Below are 22057 nucleotides of genomic sequence, written 5' to 3'. Positions count from 1 at the left end.
ATCCAAAGCTAAACCGTTCCGACAGATTGAGTCTCAGTGTTGGTGCTACTGATTGCCTGCTATTTATTAAGCCCTAATCCTCACCACCTCTGACTGACGCAGGCAGAGCCGTACGGCTGTGTAGGCTCCCACTGACGTCAGTGTCTCAGCGACAGACGCACAGGACGGTTACAACTCTGCTAGCTTCACTTATGGGTATAGGAAGGAAGTTGCTGCTGACTGTAGTGGAGATGGGTGTAGCCATCTGCTAGGGAGCACTATATGACTGGGATGTGATCCAGGCAAAATGCTGAAGGCAGTCCTTTTTCTGAAAACTTGCAATGATATACAAACCGGCCAGAGCAGAGGGGCTCTTGGAGGTGCCAGTTTTACACCGAGTGAAGCAGGAATATTAACCGAGTGTCTCTGGACTGTAACTTGGCATTCAAGTGGTAAAATTACCGGCGGAAAGGCACATCATTATTCTACGGGAACAAACTCTGTCTTTGTGTGAACGGGCACAACTCCCGTGGAATTCAGTTTATCACAGCACTGAATCTGGGGCTTTAATCCAGGCTTAAAGCTGAGACCATGGCGGATTGTATAAGTTAAACTGGGTGAAGGGTTAGGAAAGGGCTGCTTCATCATTTCTTTCACTGTTGGTTTTTCTTGCTACTAACGCCCTTATATTGACTCTATATACTTCTTAATGCCAAGTTTTACAGACCCACCTCATTTTAAATGCGTGCCAGACTTGCTACCACAACAGCCTACATCCACCTGTGCTCCACTTACAATCAGCTCATGCTTGGTGTATAAATGCAACCATGTTTACACCAGAAAACAGGCTTCCTTGGATGTCTCAGCTACTTGCTAGAAGCTGCACTTGGATGAATTTGGCTTGCTGTGTGCTGTGGAGAATGGTGAAATACCTGGATATGTAAATGTCTTCTGCATTTCATTAGCCTTATTGATGCAAATAGCTGCCACTTCTCCATTTGCTCTAACAATGCTTCATAGGTGCGGAAAACAGCGTGGCCAAGGACTACTGAGAAACCAGGCTGCATAAGCTTAAGCAATTGCATTAGCTATTAGATTAGAAAGGAAGCAGTATTTCAGCAATGATGCTAATAAACACTTTGAAATTAAATCTAAAGAGCTATGAGATTGAATACTAAAGTAGTAGGACAAGCTGCTTAGTGTGTATCATAACCCTCCTATGCTGAAACTGGTTAAGTTTTTCTGAACTACATCGGTGTATGTTTTATCACCTCTGGATGTGACCATTATTCTCCCACCCACCTTCCCTGACGTCAGACCAAAGAGAGACCATTATATTAAGTGATCAGTTCAAACAGCCCTTGAGCGCACTTACAAGGGAGGAAAGTGGGTCTAAAAATACACTCTTGCCCTTTACCATTTAAGATGAAAATCTGTCACCGTAAGAAAGAAGAAGCCAAAATGTTTTCTTTGGAGTGGTGACTTGCTAAAAAAAATGCAGTTTTACCTAAATCAAGATCGTTCATAGGACCGAGCCATTGTCAGCGCCATGTCTCGTTTTTGTACTATTTCATAACAGCATTTCAGCAGATCAAAATACTGTTGCTTCTGCTAGTGTGGGGGCTATCGTCAGAGATTTGACCAGGGCCCTATGGTTAGTCAGTGGCTAAAGTGGCAGCAGTCTTGCGGGGGCGGCTGTGCTAACTGCCCCCGTGCTAGCCACAGGCTCCGCAGTTTAGGAACAGGTGACAGGGTGAAATGCCGAGGAGGAGAGGGAGCTCTGGGGACGACTAGAGTGCCAGGATGAAAGGAATAAAGGAGGTAAATGAGGTGGCTCTCAAGCTGCAGAACAGCCCATACAGAGGCCACGGCATCTGGAACATTAAAACGTGAGAGAGCATCCAACAGAGTTAGGGCTGCTTTGGGAGTAGGATCCTCAAACCAGCATTGTCCCTGCCAAACTTCTACTAGCAACGAGTTAGCTCTTGAGCCTAGCTATGCACACGCCATTTCCCAGCAAATCGATCGATTCTGCAATACTTTTATATTGGTGTCACTTAGACATACGTCTTCAGAAGAAAACGAGGGATCTTACTCTAGCTGTAGCCAACCTACTTCAAGCATGCACCTACTGGATATGGAAGAAAGATCTCTGCTCCTTTTTCTGCTCCTGAACAGACAACACTGACTGCAGGTAGCAACCAAAGCAACTGCTTGGAACCCAAAGTAGTTAGCAACAGAAAAACTGCTTTAGCATAGTCCCGATTTCTATAGGCAGAGATATTAATATATGTAGGTAACAAAAATATATGATATTCTCAGTTTTCTGCAGCTTTAAAGATTTATGGAATGTCAGCCAAGGAAATACTAGAATAGTAGATAGCATTTAATTACTTTGGAAGACTGACGCTCCTCCCCGGTTCTGGTTTTCCTTTTCTTTTGTCCTACCACCCAGCCAGCTCCTTCCTTTCACAGTCATAATATTTCCTCCATTTTTGTGTAATGCAATTTTGTCCTTCTTATTATTAATTACGATCAAAGAGCAGCAGTGTTAATAGGCAATAATGAATTCTGACATAAACATGAAGTTGATTGCATGGTAATTTTGATCCACCAGCTTTCCTTTCTACCCATTAAGAAACACGAGTAGATTAGCAGTTTTAAAAGCTTTTTCTCAGTGCTATACCCATATTACTCCCTTGGCTATATAGATTCTCACAGAACTTGCTCATTATCTTTATGTATGTTGCCTGGAAGCTAAGACACAACTGAAGAAAAGGCTGTGTTTTTTCCGCTTTGTACTTGTGCCTGATTTTCAATCTCACTAATGTTCTTGGTGTACTATTCACAACCCCACAATACATAAAGCTCCTACTGCATGCAAATTCATTTCTTAAGCTTTGCTTCAACAGAGGGAGAGTCAGGAATCCCTAGTGCACTATGAAATTTTTAGCTATGAGCTTGGGTGTGCCCCACTTTTACTGCCTTTAATACTTATGCATCCCTACTGAATTCATAAAGGTTGTCTTCATTTAAAGCAGAGTAAAATATAACCTATTGTTCTTATTATTAGATTAATCAAGGTTTAATGGCACAAAAGCGGTTTCCAAAATAGCTATTACATTTCAGTTTAGGCTAAAACATTGATCTCACCAGCCAGAAAGGCTGCATCGCTCCCTCCTCTGGCCAACTGGTGAATCTGTTGCAATTTTCTGAAGTCCATTTGTTTCCCTTCAGAACCACAATGTCCTGTCTTTCTTTTCTATTAAATATGAGATAATGAATATGTAAAGAAAAAGATAAACTTTAAACAGGGATTATTTGTCCGTTGCATATATTTAAAGTCATCACAATAAGCTCTCTCAGAATATTTTTTTGAATACAGATCAGATTATTCCAAGATCATAATGTAAATAGACAATGGCAATAAACCTCCTTCAACCTCAAGACACAAAAAAGCACCTAAATCAATCTTTAAGAAATGCATTTGGAAAAAAAAAATGTAGGTACCTTTGAATAGATTATGTTTTAAAATTTAACAAGTTCTTAAGGTTTGCAGTAAGTGAGAAAATATTCCACTCGAGTCTGATGATAACATAATTCTCCCATCCCTCCAATATACCAATAATATGTCAACTGGACTATAGTAACTCTTCTGTCAAATGGAAGAACTACCAAGGTTCATAATCAAAATCAGTCTTCACAGGAGACTACTTAAAACCCCCAATGCATAGTAGTGTTCCTAAAGCACTCAAATTGTTTCCTTAAGATTTACTACCGTACAGGAAGTGAAAGAGACTTATAATTTACCACAGTTTCCACAATGTCTTTTGCTCATGCAACATTGCTCTGCTATGGTTGCATTCTGCCTTTTAAAAAGTCTCAGCAGGCTTTGAGGGTAGCTCTTCTTAAAGGTGATCCCATTAACCCAAACCATTATAGGTCTCTGACACAAAGATCACTTAATTTACTAATAAACAATGAGAACTGATATGCTACAGGATTAGATACTTTAAACCATTAAGTGAGAGCATCAGACACTCGGTATTTTGCATTCACCAAGTGATTAAACCTTTCTGTTGATAGCATATATTTTAGAGATACGAAAAATATGAATGGAGTATTTAGGCTACACAATCATGTGTACAGATATGTAATTATACTAACTACAGTTAAATGTACACTTAGTGCCAGCTATTAATATATGCAGGTCAGGTTTTGGCTTTAGTAATGTTAGGGAATCCAGAATAAACCTACTTGATTGCTTGTAGTTATTTTAGGTTTATATATGGGGTTAATAAACGAGATTCAATGTATACTTCCTTTGGGCTGACTTTTAGCTATTAGAGTTGTGACCCTCTCAGGTCACAATTTATACTCGTAGCAGTGCATGCCCCTATCAACGAGCACGGTTATGAATGTAACAACCCCACCACCCCGTCTCCACATACTTGGGAGCACCTGCTTTCTAGCTCTGGGTTGATGCCGTGGGACCATGGCAGGTTTCATGTCTCTCCCATCCACCCATGAAGAATGAACGGGGAGGAAGCAACAAAGCATGTAGCTCATGCCACCCAATGATCCAGATACAGTGGAAAGATTCCCATCTTCAGGTTAAAAGCTGTATTGCCATTGTCTTTCTGTGAATTACTGTACAGGTAAATTAAGAATCACTAGATGGGAAAGTCTAGCATTGCCCTCTGGGAACATCCGTGCTACACTGCGTAAAACTTTTCGGTGGGCTTGAGCCAAAACTCCTCTCCACTTTGGTGATGTTAATTCAGAGCCTACTTGTTTATTGCTAGCAGCACAATTAATATAAACAAACAAATACACAGACAGATAAAAGAAGAAAACAGCCTCATGAATCACCCGTCTCCTCTTTAAATTTCCACAGGAAGCAAGGCTTGGCTTTGTGGCCTGTGGTGATCCTACCCCAATAACTGAGATCCATTAACATCAGATTAAAGTCAGGCTTTTATTTTCAAAGTAAAGAAGTGCTATCTTTGTCTTTTCAGAATATCATGGTAAATGTTTCTGGAGGCTTACACGTGTCCCAAGGGAAGCAAAGGTCCCACAGACTGTTCATGGGCTCTGCCAGGAGAGCCCAGACCCTCCACGTTCTCCAAAGTACAATCGTCTGTGCTGTTTCCCAGCAAGAAGGAATCTGCTTATGTAGCCACCATCAGGCTAATACATGGTCATCTCTGATTGCTGGCTGAATGCCCACCAGCAGAGTTATTCTTCTGCTCATAAAGCTCCTAGGCACAAGGCAGGGCAGGTTAGTGGTGGTACCAGCTGAGCCATTAAGTGGCCAAGACAAGAACATGCTACATCCCTGCAAGCCTGAAAAAGCTGCATGGCTGCTAGAAGATCTCCTCTTAGGTTAATACTCTTGGCTCCTCTGGATCTTGTACCAATATAACCAGAGAAACAGAAGATAACTCATCTATCCCAAGAAAATGCTTATAGTCCTAAAATGGGTATGGACTGTAAGGGTCTTCACATCACAACTGTGTCTGATAAGCTGGACCTGACAGCTCCTAACAGGAGAGTCACACGCATTGCCAAGGAGTCCTAGTAGCCCAGGGAGAGCCTGGAAAGAAGTGCAAAAGATACAGGTTATTCTTAGCCTTAAAGAGCTATCTGGAAAGCCACCACGTGCAACATCATCCCTTCTGCAGGGACAGTGGTGTGGAAATACTGGATGTCGTGTCATATACAGCCCATTGCAAACAATGGTCATCTCGTCATTGGATTCAGTCAGGACAGGATCAGGGTCAGGATGCAAACAGGAATTGCTTCCTACACACTAGCGATACACTAACTTATTAAGTATGGTATTCCATACTTAATGAAATACATATTTATGAAGTAGAAGATGAGTAAATGTGAGGTAGGACTATTTAAGATACTCATGGATATTATCAGAGTGATTTTAAGTTTCATATGAAATTTTACTTAAAAGTCAGTGAGAGGATGTGGCACACAGGGAGGAGCCAGAAGAACACAAATTGTTCAGCCCTGTGGTGAGAAGATCAAGATCTTGATCAAGATCATTCTCATGATGAAGGTAAGTGATTGACAGCATTTTTTGAGAGAAAACGTTTAATGTCTTAGAAACACACATCAGCCTGGAAGAATGAGGAAGGCTACTGTTTTCCCCATAAGGAAACAAGAAAAGGATGTTTCAAAGCCCTCTGAGAGGAAAAGCTAGTGCAGGAATCAGAATTTAGGCTTTGGAAATTCCTGGTTCTGTAGGAGTGCTATCAGACAGCGAATGCCCTTCCCAGGCAGCAGTGTGTGGTTTGACGCAGTGCTTGGGTGGCCTGGGATGGGCTACGTCAGACTTGTTAAACAAGGAAACAGATAGTTTGAGCATTCACAATTTTTCAAGTATCAATACATAACTTCCCTAATTTGTTGCAATTGGCTGCAGAAATAGTAATTTACAGGAAAATGAGGGATAATTCATGGCTAATGAAAACTGGCGTAACTTCCCTGCAGTCGCATTAGTTACACTGAAATGTTCTTCTATGTTGCTAATGATTCTGTTTGTGCAAAGGCACAGTTTTTCCCCCCTTCCCTGCAGATGAAGTATTTTTCTCATTAAAATTTAGCTCACGGATGTCTACATCTGACTGCAACATGCACACTCTTCAGATTATATCAAGGAGGACCAGAAATAAAGAAATGGGGAAGACTAATTTCTCTGCAACTTTTTTTTTTCAGTATCCAAATCTCAGTTATTCAGGGAAACAAGAATGAGGATACATTCTAGTGTTCATAATATTTGAGATATTAAAATTGCTCAGAAAAACATATCTGGGAGAGGAAGATTTGTGTAGCATAGCACAGGCAAAGTAAAGGGCACTTTTTTTTTTAATTTGCTTTATAGATCAGTCTCCACATCCTACCTTTCACAGTGAATCAGCATGTTAAGGTGAGCTGAATACAGAGCTAATGTTACAGAGCTTTTCTTCAGCACCTTTAACACCTGTTTTATCTGTTGATGCTCTTAGTGCCAGTTCCATGAGTTGACTTTAGATTATTTTCATCTTACTGAAATGTCAGGAATGATAAACTATATATAAGTAAAATCCCAGCAATATCACACCACAGTACTGTGCTAGGATAGTCAATAACTATTTTTCACTCCCTTTTTACATTTGGTTTAATTTCTTTTAACGTATTTAGGTAGATTGCTGAACACCTTTCAACTAAGCAGACATTAGACCACATTCCTGTGCTATTATGATTTGAGAAAAAAAATATCTGTTTTCTTCTGTCCCAGCCTCAATCTTAGAGCTACATGCTTGGACACTGGGATATACAGTGGTATTGCAAGATTTTTTTACACCAAGCAAGGTTGAGCTAGCTCATTCTTTGGATGGGAAACCTCTGCCAAAGTCAGACACTGCAGAAAGCTGTGCTGAGGATGAAGGTACTCCTGCAGCATGCGTTCCGGCTCCACTGAGCACCGAGCACTAGTGAACTTGAGGTGTGTCTGCACAGACAGTTCCCCACAGGGAGAGAGAGGGAAAAAAACATGGAAGAACATTCAAGTGCTCTCACATGTGGGCAAGGACAATGACAGCAACCATCACTACATCTTCCCATAGACAGCTGGGAGGGAGGGTGAGCGGGAGCAAACCTTTATCCACCTTGATGGATGTTGCTAGGGGTAAAGAGGAACAGCTTGTGGATTTGTCTGGGTTTTACGAGTGAGAGCTCTGCAATGAGCAGGGTACTCCCATGGACAGCTGCTGGGGAGAAGGAGAGGCAGAGGTGGGGGTGAGACATATATGCAAAGGGTGCTTGTTACATATGGGGTGAGCTGAAAGTGGGATGATTTTGTGAAGGAAAAAATGAACGGATGATGGAGCAACGTGAATGGGTGGTTGTGCTGGAAGAAGTTTGATGAAGAATGCACACAGGTACCTCAGTAATCTTCCAAGTATTGGGAAGGAAGGAGAAAGGAAGACTGCGAGCTTTCATTTCGGTCCTTTCCATCTGCCATTGCTTTTATTACCTGATCATGCTGACTGCTGAGCTACCACTGGTCAATCATCTCACCCAGAATGTGAGGGAATACCGTACCACATATGGTAATACGTAAACACCGTCTTGGCATTTACAAATGCATAAAATCACAAACTGGGTCAACAGAGTCAATAGTCTAGCTAAGTCAACAATTGGTTGGTTTTACCAGTTATATTAAGTGGACAGAAATCGATGTCCTTCAAATCTACTCTATTTATAAAAGAACATAAATGCCTTTAGGGTTTTTGATTTATCAGACAATTTACAGAACATTTTGTTAAAAGAAGGTATTAAACTTCTGTTTCCTCCTCAGACAAGACTTAGCAATATTTTACAATCTGTGTATAGGAAAAGAGATAAATGCATATTCTGAGAAAGCAAATGCCAACAATAAAATATAAAATAATTTATTCAAGATTACAAGTCCTCCCCTCAAAACTTCTGAAAAGAGCCCATATGTTTTCATCTTTATTGATCTCAGAATTTCCTACTGTTGCAATTTTCCTTTTGGTGTTTCACATCCCCACCTCTAATTTTTATGAAAGATGGACATTATTACTTCTCAGAAATGTCATTCTAGACCTCTAAACTTTTAATAACACCAAAAATGTTGGATTTTTTAAGTGTCAGCAAGAGACAGTGACTGGAAGCTGAATCTACAAGAGAGAGTAAGGGCCACTGTGCTCAGCTTTGCAGGGCTGCAGCAATGGTGGTCGTGGCTCCGATCTTGACTCCTAGATTGGACGTGGCAAAAGCTAGTGGGCAAACAAGGCTCCTAAAGTAGCCAACAGAACAAGGTGAGGGGCATATCTCACCTCCCTTTGGATTTTTAATGCCTTACTCCAGGCCGCAAAAGATTACAATTGTTTGGTATTCACAGCCATATCCTTCCCTTAACTGTGCAAGACCTTTCAAAAATTAAGCAGTGTCACTGTGAAAAGCAGAGGGATTGCTGATCCATCTGATCCATCCCCCCTTTTCCCCCATGGAGGGTGCAGGAGAGCTGGATTCACTTTTCTCCATCCAAAGGTGCTCAGATCCACATCTGCTGCCTAGGAACATAAGCCCCAAGACTACTCATCATATGGGGATGTTCCACTGTGCTCAGAGCAAACAAATACCAGGGCCAGAGACAAACAGAAACTCCCTACGTGAGTGGTCAGACACCCTTTGGAAGGAGGGGAACCCGCCTTGTCCAACAGCAGCATTGTTAAAGCAGGGCTATTGCACGTCCAGCTTTTCTTAGAGATCTCCATTTGTCTGGGATATCAGCTGGCAACTTGATCAGCTACACCACCACAATTCGGAAAAGTCTGTTGGAGTGCAAGAAATCCCAGACATTTCCATGGGTCATGTCCTCCTCAATGCATGCACGCTAAGCCTGGCATTTCTAGAAAATTTTGGACTTCCCCGGCCACACCATGCCCTTTCAGGATGCACATATGCCACAGGCCTGGTGCTGTCGGGCAAACTGTGCACAAATGAATTAGGGATAACAGACTAAAACATCACAAGCATGCAGTGTGGGGCTCACTGCTGCTCACTACATTGCCAGCTGTTTCTGTCCAGGGTGTGCCAGACAGAAATACTGTATAAAACATCAAAGCATTAAGCAGCGCAGGATTCAAAACCAGGTTTCCTCACTGCTACGTAGCAAACCCAACCGCGGGGTGAGACAGTCATCCCTCTCTCCGGCTCCCCTCTGTGGCTTTATTATTCCACACAACACAAAGCAGCTTCAGCAAAAGAGGGTGAGGGCAGGCCCTTCCAGGCTGGCCCTTGGTGGGATGGTGAGGGCAGGCTGCAGCGACAGAGGTGGGGTGGGCTGAATCCTGTCAGGCAGGCTACTGTCACGCTCACTAATACCTCAAAGATGAACATATTTTTTTTGGTTCCTCCTGAGGCTGTTTCTGTGCAGAGCCGGATCTGCTGGGGATGCTCTGGCACCATCTGGCTGGCCAGATGGACCGGGGATACCTAGACTGATAGTGAGGTGAGTGCATCTGTGATAATAGCGTCAGTCAGCGCGTCGGTGGCAGTGGGTATGTCTGTGACAGCAGCATGACCAGGAGATAACTACGTTGTGCTCTGTTGCGCACAGCCGAGATACATCTTATATGTAAGAAACACTCAGAAATAAGTAACGTTTTTTTAAAGAAGCCTATACCAACAGAGGGACCACATGATAAGAACAGCCAATTTTCTTGACCCTTGTAGTAAAATTCTTCAGTATTTATAAAATTAATATAAAAAAAACCAAACCGTATTCTCACCAAATAAAAAAAAGAAAAAAAGAAGAGTGAATTAGTGGAAACAAGTTTAAACTGAAGTACCAGGATTATGAAGGATTTCAAATTCTAAGGCACCCCACAGCCCATCCTTGGTTTCTGACATGACTGCAATGCATCTGTGGGGATCGGAAGGGTTATAATCCTTCTCCTGTATTTAGAGGCTTCCTGAAGCCTGCATCTTTTGTATTCACCACATGATTAACAGATACAAGAAAAACTGTTGGTTGATTAAGAAGGTTTAGAAGAAACAGTGGTGTTTACCTGCAGAGAATTAATATTTCTCTACTTCCTACATGTAAGAACATTTGCATGCAATGTTATTTACAGGTTTCAGTGCAACTTCTAATTCAGCAGAATATATGAATAAAGAACATACGGGAAGGACAAAAATATATGCTGAGGTAGCTTTTCACTAGAAATATGGTCAATGGGGGAACAGATAGCTCTTGGTCACTGGCTTACATTCCCTGACCTGAACTTTACTATATGAACTAGTTTACTTACTAATAATATTACCAGAGGCTGAAAAATGAATGTGCCAGAGACTGGCTGTCCTCCCTCTGTCCAGGTCAGGACTAAGACACAGCGTTAGAGCAGGGAAGGGATAAACAAGAAGTGAAAGCAGAGTCCAAAAGTCACCCTTGGAAAACCATATCCGTACACAGCATTCAGCAGGGGCAGCATTTGGATACAGACCTACCATGCAACCTCATTCCTGAGAGGCCTCCAAAAGAAAAATAATGTTTGGCATAGGGAAGAATAGTGGTGTTTCCTCCATACAGAGGAGGAGAACAGGAGCACACATATCTGTCCCATTCAGCGGGTATGCCGCGAGATGGTCCTTTTAGCTGGAGATGCATCTTTTGTTACAGAGAGTTTTCACAGACTAGGCTGTTTTGAAAGAGAAGTAGTATCTGTCCATCTTCTCCCCACTCCCTCTAACTGGGGCAGCCAAGAATGGTGAACCTTAATTTTGAAAAATATTACCCGAGGGTACAGAAGGAGGCCCGAGTCAGAGGAAGGGAAAATAGTTAGGTGGATTAAGTGAGGTGAGCTCATGAAATTTCTTCATAAACAGAAATGACAGGCTAGCTTGGGAAAATAAAGTTTCCCTAAGCATACCTGACAGCAGAAGCTGACTGATCAAATAGGAGCAAATGTGTAGTGAAACAGATAATGACAGAAAGCCAAGTAAGGCCGTCCTCTGGACTCAGCAAAACAAACCAAGTCAGGGGAAACGCACGGGCCATGCTAAGGAAAGAGCCATGTTCATGTGCGCAACAGCCCAAATTGTCATCCCAGCTACTTGCAGAGGAGCTTGAGTACGGTGAGGGGAACAAGACACACCAACTTCGGAGAGCCATGACAGAAAGCATGGGCTTTACCTTCCTGGCACCAAGCTCCTCACTCCTTGTGTTCCAGATGTGAGACCCATTCTGGTCGGACTACGAGTATATCACGTTTTATAAATACCAAAGAACAAGCGATCAAAACCCTACCGCTGTTCAACGTTGAATATTTTTAGAATAACCTTTGTGCTGGCTGTCCACACACACACGGAAATATTCACATCTTTTTTATGCACAGAAGCGTCCCGCTATTTCTGCATAATATTCTTCCTAAAAACAGACACTCTACTTCCATAAGTTACTTTTTCATCACTGGCTTCTGTTTTGTCAAGCTTAATAATCAAGAAGATGGATGTCAGGGTTTAAACATGTTTTTGAGACCCCCCCAACCCAGAACAAAATCTTGATGGAAACAGGAATCCTACATGATTTTCTTTCAACAAGCCAGAACCAGGTCAACCACTCAACAAGTCACAACCAATTCAAACTATTCATTCAGAGTACAAATTGACTTTTTCAGGTTACCATGAATTTTTAGTTAGCATTGATACAGTATCAGTTCCTATTTAAAATTATAAATGTTAATTTTTAGAGCCTACAGAGGATTACCAAAGCAGAAACTTTAATATTTTGCAAATCAGAGTGTTTAGAAAAGCCAATGCATTATTAATGTCCTGAACAAAATCTTTGGATCCCAATACCTTAAAACTTTGCTTGATATCCATATTTTACAAATGAATGCTGTTTAAAACCAGGAGATCCAAATAAGATTACTTTAACACACCCTGAGCAACAAACTATCTGGGTACCCCAAAAACGTTACGGACCACTTCTCTCCTTGTAAAGGTATTTCAAGCACAGCAAGATTAAGCACACCTCCATCACATTAAGTTCAAGCACACCTCCATCCCAGTCTTTTTACATCTGAAAAAAAAAAGCCAGATCATCGTAACGAGACTCTAAATAGCTCAAAGTCAGCCAAAGAGGGACTCCCAGGCAGAGGCATCGTGGAAGAAAGCTGCAAGGCTGCTGACAGAAGACTCCCATGCAAATCAAGAGGTATGGACACAGTGTGCCATGCCGTGTCGATTCCTGTGTGTGCTGTTTAAAAGGAGCCAGAGTATAGATGGGGCTCTGGAAGAGCTTGGACTGGGGACGCTGAAGGGTCATTTAATATTACCTCTTTCAACCTGCTGGGTTGTAAATGTTAAGTTATGCCGCAGATCTTGGTTCAGGATTTCACACTGAATGGCTTACCCTGTCTTACACAGGAAGTCTGCAGCAAAGCTAGAACTGAACCCAGAGATCCAGGTTTTACCTTTCCTTTCTTAATCATAGCTCCAACCTTCCTTGAAACAGCAAAAAATGGGAATCTGTTTAATTTTGAGTGTGGGTGTGAATTTTACAGTTTGCAGGTATGTCTTTGTTTATTTGATGACTTCAAAGGTTTCCATCATTAAAAAAAATTAAAGAGGTGTCCTCGAAGTTTCTCCTCAACAGACCTTAGATTGCAACTGTAGGTGTTCTCATTAGAGAAATAGGGGGATTTTGCTGAGGAAATAATTAGCTTCATTTTGATAAATCCTTTTCTTCCAAATACATTTTAAACAAGAAAATAATAATTTTTTAGATCAAGCTACAGTTCCTAGGTTAATCAGTCTTCTGTAGGAAGTCTTCCTCTCTGGGTAAACTGAACCTTTGTATTGAAAGGGAGGGGACATGAGCTGTAAAAGTTCATGTTGCATAATATGTTGCACAATAGTTCAACTTCCTCTTTTAAAAAAAAAATAACCCCCCCCCAACAACCAAAAAAAACCCCCAAGAAAAGCGGATTATTTCTCTCTCCCTTTTCCTTCATCATGATCTTTCTTACACCTTGCCGTAGGCTATCCTGTCATTTTCAGATTTTTGATTCCCTCATGAAACAGACACACCAAGCATAACCTTTCTCACAGATGTTACCGAAAGCACCAGGGAGCCAGGCTTGTGCCTATCTATCCATGGGATGTACTTATATTCTGTCTACACAGGTGTGTTTCAGGACTGACAATAATAACATTTTCCAAGTTCTCCAACAAAAAGCTGCCTCCAAGTTCAGGGATGACCATGCCATAAAGTTAAGTCACTCATCCTACCACAGGCAACAAACCAACCAAGAATTTCGGGCTAAGGTTGAAGAGTTACGACTGATTTAGTCCAAGAAGTTGTATGCTAAAATATATGGGTATACCCAAGTGCTGTGTGGAGGCTTTGCTCTACACGCCTTGTCAAGGAGGAGTCTACATCGCTTTAGGCCAAATGGTAAAGGGCCAACAACCAGGTTGACTTCAGGGGAGCTGAAGACAAGCACAGCCTACACCTTAGCTTTCCAAGATGAGTGGGAGCTATGACATGAAGTAAAAAATCCAAACTAGTAGAAACTACTGTGGATAGAAAAAAATCACTGAAAATTGGTCAAACACTGATCAAATGAATAGATTTATGGGTGTAACAAAAGAGAACACTGTCCTTTTGGAAAGTCAGTCAGTATTTCTTTTCACTCTTTTGGGCCTGTCTAGTTATTTATATACAGCATATACACAGAAATAGCTGCACCTTTTTTGTCTGATTAAGTGTAATCTGGTCCTACCTGGCAAGTCCATATTGATGTGATAATAAATCCATCATCTCTGAAGACATTGAAGATTTCAATGATCCCCCGTGAATAACCAAACACAGAGATACTAGCATCTGATACTGCCAAGTTAAATGTGAGGTAGTCAGTGGGCTGCAGAAGATGTCTTTGTTTATACAGGACAAAAATCACAATGCTGTTTCCAAACCAGGACAGCCAACCTGGAAAAAAAAATTAAATCCATGAAATCAAAAAGCAAATAAAGCAAGAAGCAGTTCAGTGTGTAAATGTGCAACGTCTCTTCTAAAATTACCCTTTTGTTCCATTAGAAACAAATTAAACCAGATTATTCATTGGAAAACCTATGCATGAAGCCTTTTTAAGTAGCTGGATACATTTCAGAAGCAGGAACAAGTGAATAACTCTGGCAATAAAACAGAACAAACACGAAGAGCTGCTGCTGCAGCTGTCGAAGATCCACCATTTAAGGGCCTAGAGAAGTATTTTTCCTAAGTGGACAGATGAAACTCATGAAACATAATACCTGGGAAAAAAAGAAAGGAGGAAAGATCGGTAGAGTGGAGCAGAGACTAGAAACAATCCACCCAAAGCTGCAGCTGCTTAGGTACGTCGTATACAATAATGGATACCAAAAGTTCATGCACATAGCCAGAGATCCACTTTACCAGTCCGCTCTCAAGAAGTGCAGCTAATACGATTAAGCTTCTTCTCTTACAACAGCCTAGGATCTCCTTGCAGCAAAGCCTGTCCCAGATGGGAATATTTTTCAGTAATACACCTGGTAATCTATATGAAGAGAACATTTAGAACAGACCTTTCAGAAGCTTTAAAGTCTTTTTTATTTATTTTTAAAGAAATTTGCGTCCTCTCTTACTCTTTAGGAACAGAGATGCCTGGCTTGTACATGCCTAGTTACATGAGGAAAACGCAAGGGAGATGACTGTAAATCTGGTGAAAGTCAGCCACTTATTCAGTTGGAGAGACCTAGAGTTTCCAAATGTGCATGGCTATTGCTCCACCCATCAGTGCAAGACCTTGGTAGTTTGCATCCCACTTTCTGGAATGATGTAGACATGTAGAAATGAATGACTTTTAACAAAACGTTTACTCATAAGAGTCAGACTCACTGTTGAAAATGGGGCTCAGTCAGTCAAGGGGATGGCTCCAGCGCGGCTGCTGGAGTGGGGCTGAGCAGCAGGTTCAAGCAGCACCTGGATCCCTGTTGGCTCCTGTTTCCACGCCCCAAACCAGCTCAGAAACTGCCGACATAGGTGGCCTCACTTCACCTTGGCAATGTGGAGCAAAACACCACCTCTTTTGAGTGCCTGCAGTTTAGGACAGGTTTAGGAACCCAGCAGCTGGTGGTTTTGTTCCCCACAGTTGATGCCAGGGTACAACATTAACTACCAGGTGAGGGAGAGAAGAGTTGATCCATAGCCCTCTATCCAGGCACAAGAGTAGATATCCCAGAGTACGGGTGTTGTATATTGACACAGCAAGAGGTGAATATATGCACTGAAGAGTGACGTGACATGACGGCATTGCACAGCATCTCTGGATATTCAAAGGAGTTCACAAGATGAAAAGGCGGCTGATAGGTTTAATGTTGTAGCAAGAGGGCAGCTGCCTGCCTTCAGGAAGAATCAACAACCCCATATGTCAGGAACCCAGCACTTCGCTGCCAGGCTGCCTCGGCTAGGAAGGGAGGGGAGGAAATCGCCTCCGAATCTCCAGGCCATCTGGGAGTATCACGAGCTGAAATGCCAAAGACCAAAGTGCTTGTTCTCCAAACAGAGAGGTTGGGTACTTACCGCCCGGTGAGGTGCTCTGGGTAGTCTAGAGTGGGAGGGGAAGTAGTTGATGGGACAGTCTCTGCGCGGCACTACAACAAACAGCTTTTTCTGTGGAGCAATTTCCTTTTAATAACTTCTCTTTACAAAATTGCCAAGCTGCTGCTGCTCTGGCTTGCTTAGCAAATGCACATGGTTTACTAAAGAGCTTTTGAACTGGGAAGAGCTGACACGTCAGCATATGGTATTAACCAGAAATAGTCACTGGTGCAATGATACACTGAGATACATACATATATTTTATATATATCTCCTTATAAGGATAAGATCAACAATAATAAATACATCTTATTCTGGCCACTAGGTGACAATGTTTCTTAATTGAGTCTCGTTTCCAAAGGCTGCATGCACTTTAAGTCAGGAATTGTTTCTGACTTTTGTCTGAGTCTAGGTATTATAAATAGGCACAGCAGGGCACTGGAGGAGGACAGCTTTGGGAATGCATCAGGATAGTCTGCAATGCAAGCATGGTAGTTGTGTTGTTTGTGTAGGTCAGCTCTACCTTCTGTAAGGTAAGATAGTTTTCAAGGCAGTAGGCATGGAAATATTTTCCCTGTCAATATGAAGACATAGTGCTAAAACGGCAGACAAAATAAAACGGCACCTCCTCTGTAAATAGCAAAATTTTGTCAACACAGTGTAATGGATAGGAGGGCTACCCTTAAAGTGTCAGACACGTGCATTTCCTGGGACTATACAGAGCAAATTCCCCCCAGCCTGGAGGGTAAGGGAGTTTTCAGTTAAAGTATCTTAAGGAAGAAATTGAGAAAAATGTCATGTAAAACAACAATACACATTTTAGATGGAGGTGACAGAGACACAGTATTTGTGATTATTTTTTGGAACTACATTCACACACTGCGGGGGGTGGGGGGGGGGGGGGGGGGGGGGCGGTGAGGGAAGCATTGAGGGAGATAAGGTTACAGAGTGAATATGACTTCTGCAGGTAGGCACAATCCTTTTAACCAAAGCACATGGAGAACCTGCACTGGCGTATCCAGTCCCTAAAACATCTGATCTGTCTGGGTAGTAGGCCATATTAATGCTGTGATTAAAAAAGTGGAGGAACTCAATTCTCAGTAAAACGTGGAGTAACAAAAACAATGGTCACGTAAACGTGCTATCAACTAGAGCAGTGACGATGAGACACTGGATCTCTGTACCATCAGACAGATGTGCTGGTCTGGGGTTGCTGACTATATTGACTGATTTTTTTTTTTTAAAACAAACAACCCCAAAACAAAAAACCTACCAACCCCAACCGAAGGGACACCTCAAACCAAACAACCTCCCTCCCCCCGTCCCCCAAACCCTGACAGCACAACAGGGAAAAAGGTTGAAAATGCAACGCGGAGGAAGCACAGCAATAGCTCTGACACTCTCAGCGAAGGCAGGGATCTCCTCAACTGCTTTGCAGGCGGTATGTGCCTCAGGGTAGATCACAGGCAGATCAAGAGCCCAGAAAGAAACCTCTGAACTTCGAAGTGCTATAAGGCCTTGGTGTCACCAGATGGCATCTCAATAAAACAGAGGATAGAAAAGAAACAACCGAGGGAACTAGTTTCATTTTTTGCAAGCTGCCAGCAATACTCACTCAGAAGAGTATACGAAAAAAAACCAACCCCGAACCCAAAATCCAACCCCAGCATCCTAAGGTAATCCTGGTGAGAAAGGACAGGTTCCAACTGAGATCAAAATGTGGCTGAGAGAAAAAAATAGCAGATAGGAAGAAACTGAGCACTTCCACCCAACATAAAGGTTCAGAGATGAATCACGACATTTCCCCCATAAGCTGTAACGCTGTCTGATACGGGCCGCTCATCAATAAGAGATGCTGGCCCTTCTGAAGTGGCAAAACACACAGATAACATACAATTACCGAAGTTTGTTAATGCAGGGCAGGATTGAGAGCAGCTGCTGTGAGACTGGCAGTATCAGAGTAGAATAGGTTAGGGTGTTGATCAATGCTAAATATTGAACAGCTAAGGAATCACCTTCACTCCTCAGACACCCACAGAAAAGTACTCGGTGCCACATTTGCAAACATTGGGAGGTAGGAGGAATAGGATGGACAGCAACATTAAAAATGTTGTATTGCCCTTATATAATTCAGTAGTAATCCTTCCCCTGGAATAGTATCTCCTAATAGAGCATTTTAATCCACAGATGTCAAAAGTGCTCCACAAAGGAGGCTGGTGCTGTTATCCATGATTTCTGGGGGAGGCACAGGAAGGCTGCCAAGCAAGCTGGTGGTAGTCAGGAACTGAAATCCCATCGACAAAGTCCTGTATCAGCATGCTGTCCGCCAGCCCATGCAAAGAAAGCACAGAAGAAGTAGCCAGCAAGAGTGACTAAGGATATTGAAAATCTCTCTGCTGAAAGCAACTGAGAACAGTGAGATTGTTTAACTCCGGGAGTAGCTAAGAGAGAACATGACAATTTTACAAAGATTTCTGCCAAATCACTCAAGCCTGAGCATCCAGACATACCCCATTTTTCTCTCGTGTACCTGAGATGGTCTTTGAACAAGCAATAAACACCTGAGGCTGCATGCAATTTCATTGTTAACATTCAATGTATGTTTTTGCAGAGTTAAATTTGGTACAAGGGAACTGATAGCTCCAAGCTGGTCATCCAATAGATGACTGCATCCGTGCCCAGCTAAGATAGGTTATTATGTTTTGTATTTAGACTTGTTCTTATTAGACATTGTTGCATGGCCTTTACTTGTAAAATCTGACAAGAATGAATTAGAAAAATGAGTGTTACAACTCACCCATCTGCAGTTTAAAATATACAGGGAGCCTTAAGTGGAAGAATTCAAGAAATGAGAGAAAAAGGTGAAGGCTCAGTGTCACAAGACAAGCTATGCTTTTCCCCCAGCAAATAACCTTATCTGTAGGACAGAGATTAGATTGAGCACCTAGATATAGAGCAGGCATGAATGAAGTCAATTACTGATTCAACTACCTATACACAAGCATAAATGTCTATCAGAAAAGGTTTGCTGTAAAAGATTTTCAGCATAGAAAACTTTATTTAAAACAGTGATAAACTCTAGAGAATTTGCAAAGCTGTCATTAACTATTGCAACTGTGAAGTGACCCTGCTCTGTTTTTAGTTTTCACTGCTAATTATACATACACAATATCCTACCCAGGGCATATTGCCAATTTTGGCAGGAAGGAGAAGAGTCATCATGTTTTAGACTTGACAAAGCGTGGAGAGATTATTTGTTCAATAAATGCGATCATTTTGTGCATGAATGGTTTGTGAATGGCTTGTTTCCTTTCCCACCTTCTCAGATTTATCTGTCAAACAATGTCCCAAAATAACGCCCATTCTGTCACTTGTCAAATAACAGTTTACTATTACCATTCGGAAACGTGTGCCATTTAAAGGCATGTTTGGGTCTTGTGGTCTACTCCAGTTTTCCAATGGGATTGACAATGCTCTCAGCACATCCTTCTGATATAAGCACTCACAAAAAGTCAGAATTTGTTCTCTAATAGATATTCTCTCCTACTGACTTAAAATTTCCTTTTATACCAAGCATTCACTCTAACAGTCCCAGTTAACTGTGAAACTAGGGAAAAAGAGCACAGAACAAACTGTGTATAAATGCAGAAAAGAACAATTTACTTAAGAATTCCAATTAATAACTACGAAGAAAAAAATGCTTCATTTCTTTCCCCCAGGTCTAAGTTTGACTTAGCTAGCAGCTGTGGACAGTACTTTTAAATTGCACCTAATAATTTAAAATATACAAGGACTTTCCACAGTACTATACCACTTAGGGCAGAGGCAAAAAGGGGTCAGATGTAATGCTAGCAACAGGATGAGCTCCCACCTGTCTGTCAAAGAGAGTTCTGAGCTCATGGAAGGGAAGGATGGAAACAGAGCGCTGCCTTCAGAAAGGGGGTGCTGACGCAGCTGACCTAATGAAGGGTAACACAGTGGCTGCTATCACCTGCAGATAGTCCCTCTAAGCACGCCATGATGGCTCACTGCTATGCGATTGGCATTGCATTTTCCCCTCACTTTGCTGGTCCCCTGGCCAAAGCATTAGCAAGGAGAATGATGGAATGGTGACTCGGATGCCAAGAAGCAGTGTAGTGATCTCAAAATCCATCAGCATTTGCAAAATGTGCTCATGCACTTCGATGCTGTGTGCGATACCTATTCCAGCACGGGCTTTGAGCTCAGGTTTCCATGTGGTATGCTGAGGACCCCTCTGTCTGGATCTGATACAGCCTGGTGTATGATGTACGACACATACATCAGTGTCCTGTCTGTCACATATGACATGTGTGCTACCCGTGACGTAAGAATTTCCAGAAGGGGACATGCAAAGGGGCCTCATCTCAGCAAAAGCTGTTAGAGGATGGTTCCTGGATATTCACGTCCTCTGTCAAGATGCGTGACTGTGGGAAGACTTAGCCAAAGATAGGTTTTTTGGACTTTATCCTGTAAAGGTGAAGAGATTCAGTGGAACCCCATCTTCTGGGTAAGTGCTAACACCAATCACGTACATCCCTTTGGTGTCAGAAACGTACATGGGAATTTGCAAAAAGCTGCACTGGCATACTTAGATTAAAAAGAGAAGAAAACACGTAGCAGTTACAGAAGTGTAATCACTGAAGCTGTTTTCCAAGGCATCAAAAAACCCAAAAGTATGAAAAAAGAACATCTTTGGGACTTTGTGTAAGGAAGCACCCACAGACTCCTGCAAATGCAGATTGTCTTTCCAGACCCCTGAAGAAATGCAGGTAACAGGAAGTTAACACACAGACTGGCCTTTGTCCTCTGCTGCCAGAAGGGCAAGAGGGCGTCTGCATAACAGAATACTTTTGTTCTGCCATGTCACTGCTCCCCAGATAGACTGAGTTATTGGCGTACGTAAAACTAATAACTATAAATTGTTATGGCTGGTGCTTGCAGAATTGCAGCAGTAGACCTTTGAGGAGAAAAAGACATGAGGACTTTTCTGATTCACGTATTCCTAACAGATTTTTTTCAAAAGTTCTTATTGCAAAAAGGTATACCTACCTCCATCACATTTTAACCAGATCCACACTACACTTAACTTGGAGTAGTGCTATTACTGGTTATATATACTCTGCAAGAAATGCCACCTGAGTTTTGAATCTGGAGGTAAGTTTCAAGAATAGCAGCTATGACATGCCAAGCACTTGGTAAGCTTGGCAGAAGGATCTGGAGCAGTCAAAAACCAATAGACATACAACCTAAATGCTCAGGCACCTAGGTACTTTAAAAAGTATTTGCTAGAAGATGTGAGGTCACCATTAGGAAGCAGCAGAGGAAAACACCTCTGTTGGTCGATTGATGGAAGAAGTTTGGACTACCAGTGTGATGCAGGGGCAACACTGGGAGGGATCAGTAGAGCTGGGGAAGTGTAAATATTAATGTGAATGGCGATGGCAAGACCTTGCCTGGCGGCTCATGGCTTAGACAGGTGTACTCTTCGCTGGGTAAAAAACTGGCTGGATGGCCGGGCCCAGAGAGTTGTGGTGAACTGAGTTCAATCCAGTTGGTGGCTGGTCATGAGCGGTGTTCCCCAGGGCTCAGTTTTGGGGCCAGTCTTGTTCGATATCTTTATCAATGATCTGGATGAGGGGATTGAGTGCACCCTCAGTAAGTTTGCAGATTACACCAAGTTGGGTGGGAGTGTTGATCTGCTTGAGGTAGGAAGGCTCTGCAGAGGGACCTGAACAGGCTGGATCAATGGGCCGAGGCCAACTGTATGAGATTCAACAAGGCCAAGTGCCGGGTCCTGCACTTTGGCCACAACAACCCCATACAACGCTACAGTTGGCTGAACATGAGCTGGCAGTGTGCCCAGGTGGCCAAGAAGGCCAATGGCATCCTGGCCTGTATCAGAAATAGTGT

The 22057-nt window shown here is 42.3% G+C and overlaps 1 protein-coding gene across 1 annotated transcript in view; it reads right to left on the bottom strand.

The window, feature by feature from the left end:
• Nucleotides 1-22057, bottom strand: part of LOC103922834 (opsin-5-like) — a 32044-nt gene that overhangs the window by 7157 nt on the left and 2830 nt on the right. The window contains exon 2 of the mRNA XM_009331033.1: nt 14292-14497. Coding sequence (XP_009329308.1) covers nt 14292-14497 — 206 coding nt within the window. The remainder of the gene's footprint in view (nt 1-14291; nt 14498-22057) is intronic.

Source organism: Pygoscelis adeliae, unplaced genomic scaffold, assembly GCF_000699105.1.
Source record: "Pygoscelis adeliae isolate BGI_AS28 unplaced genomic scaffold, ASM69910v1 Scaffold218, whole genome shotgun sequence".
Taxonomy (NCBI): domain Eukaryota; kingdom Metazoa; phylum Chordata; class Aves; order Sphenisciformes; family Spheniscidae; genus Pygoscelis; species Pygoscelis adeliae.
The sequence above is the reverse complement of the archived record's forward strand: the minus strand, read 5'-3'. Positions and strand labels throughout refer to the sequence as shown.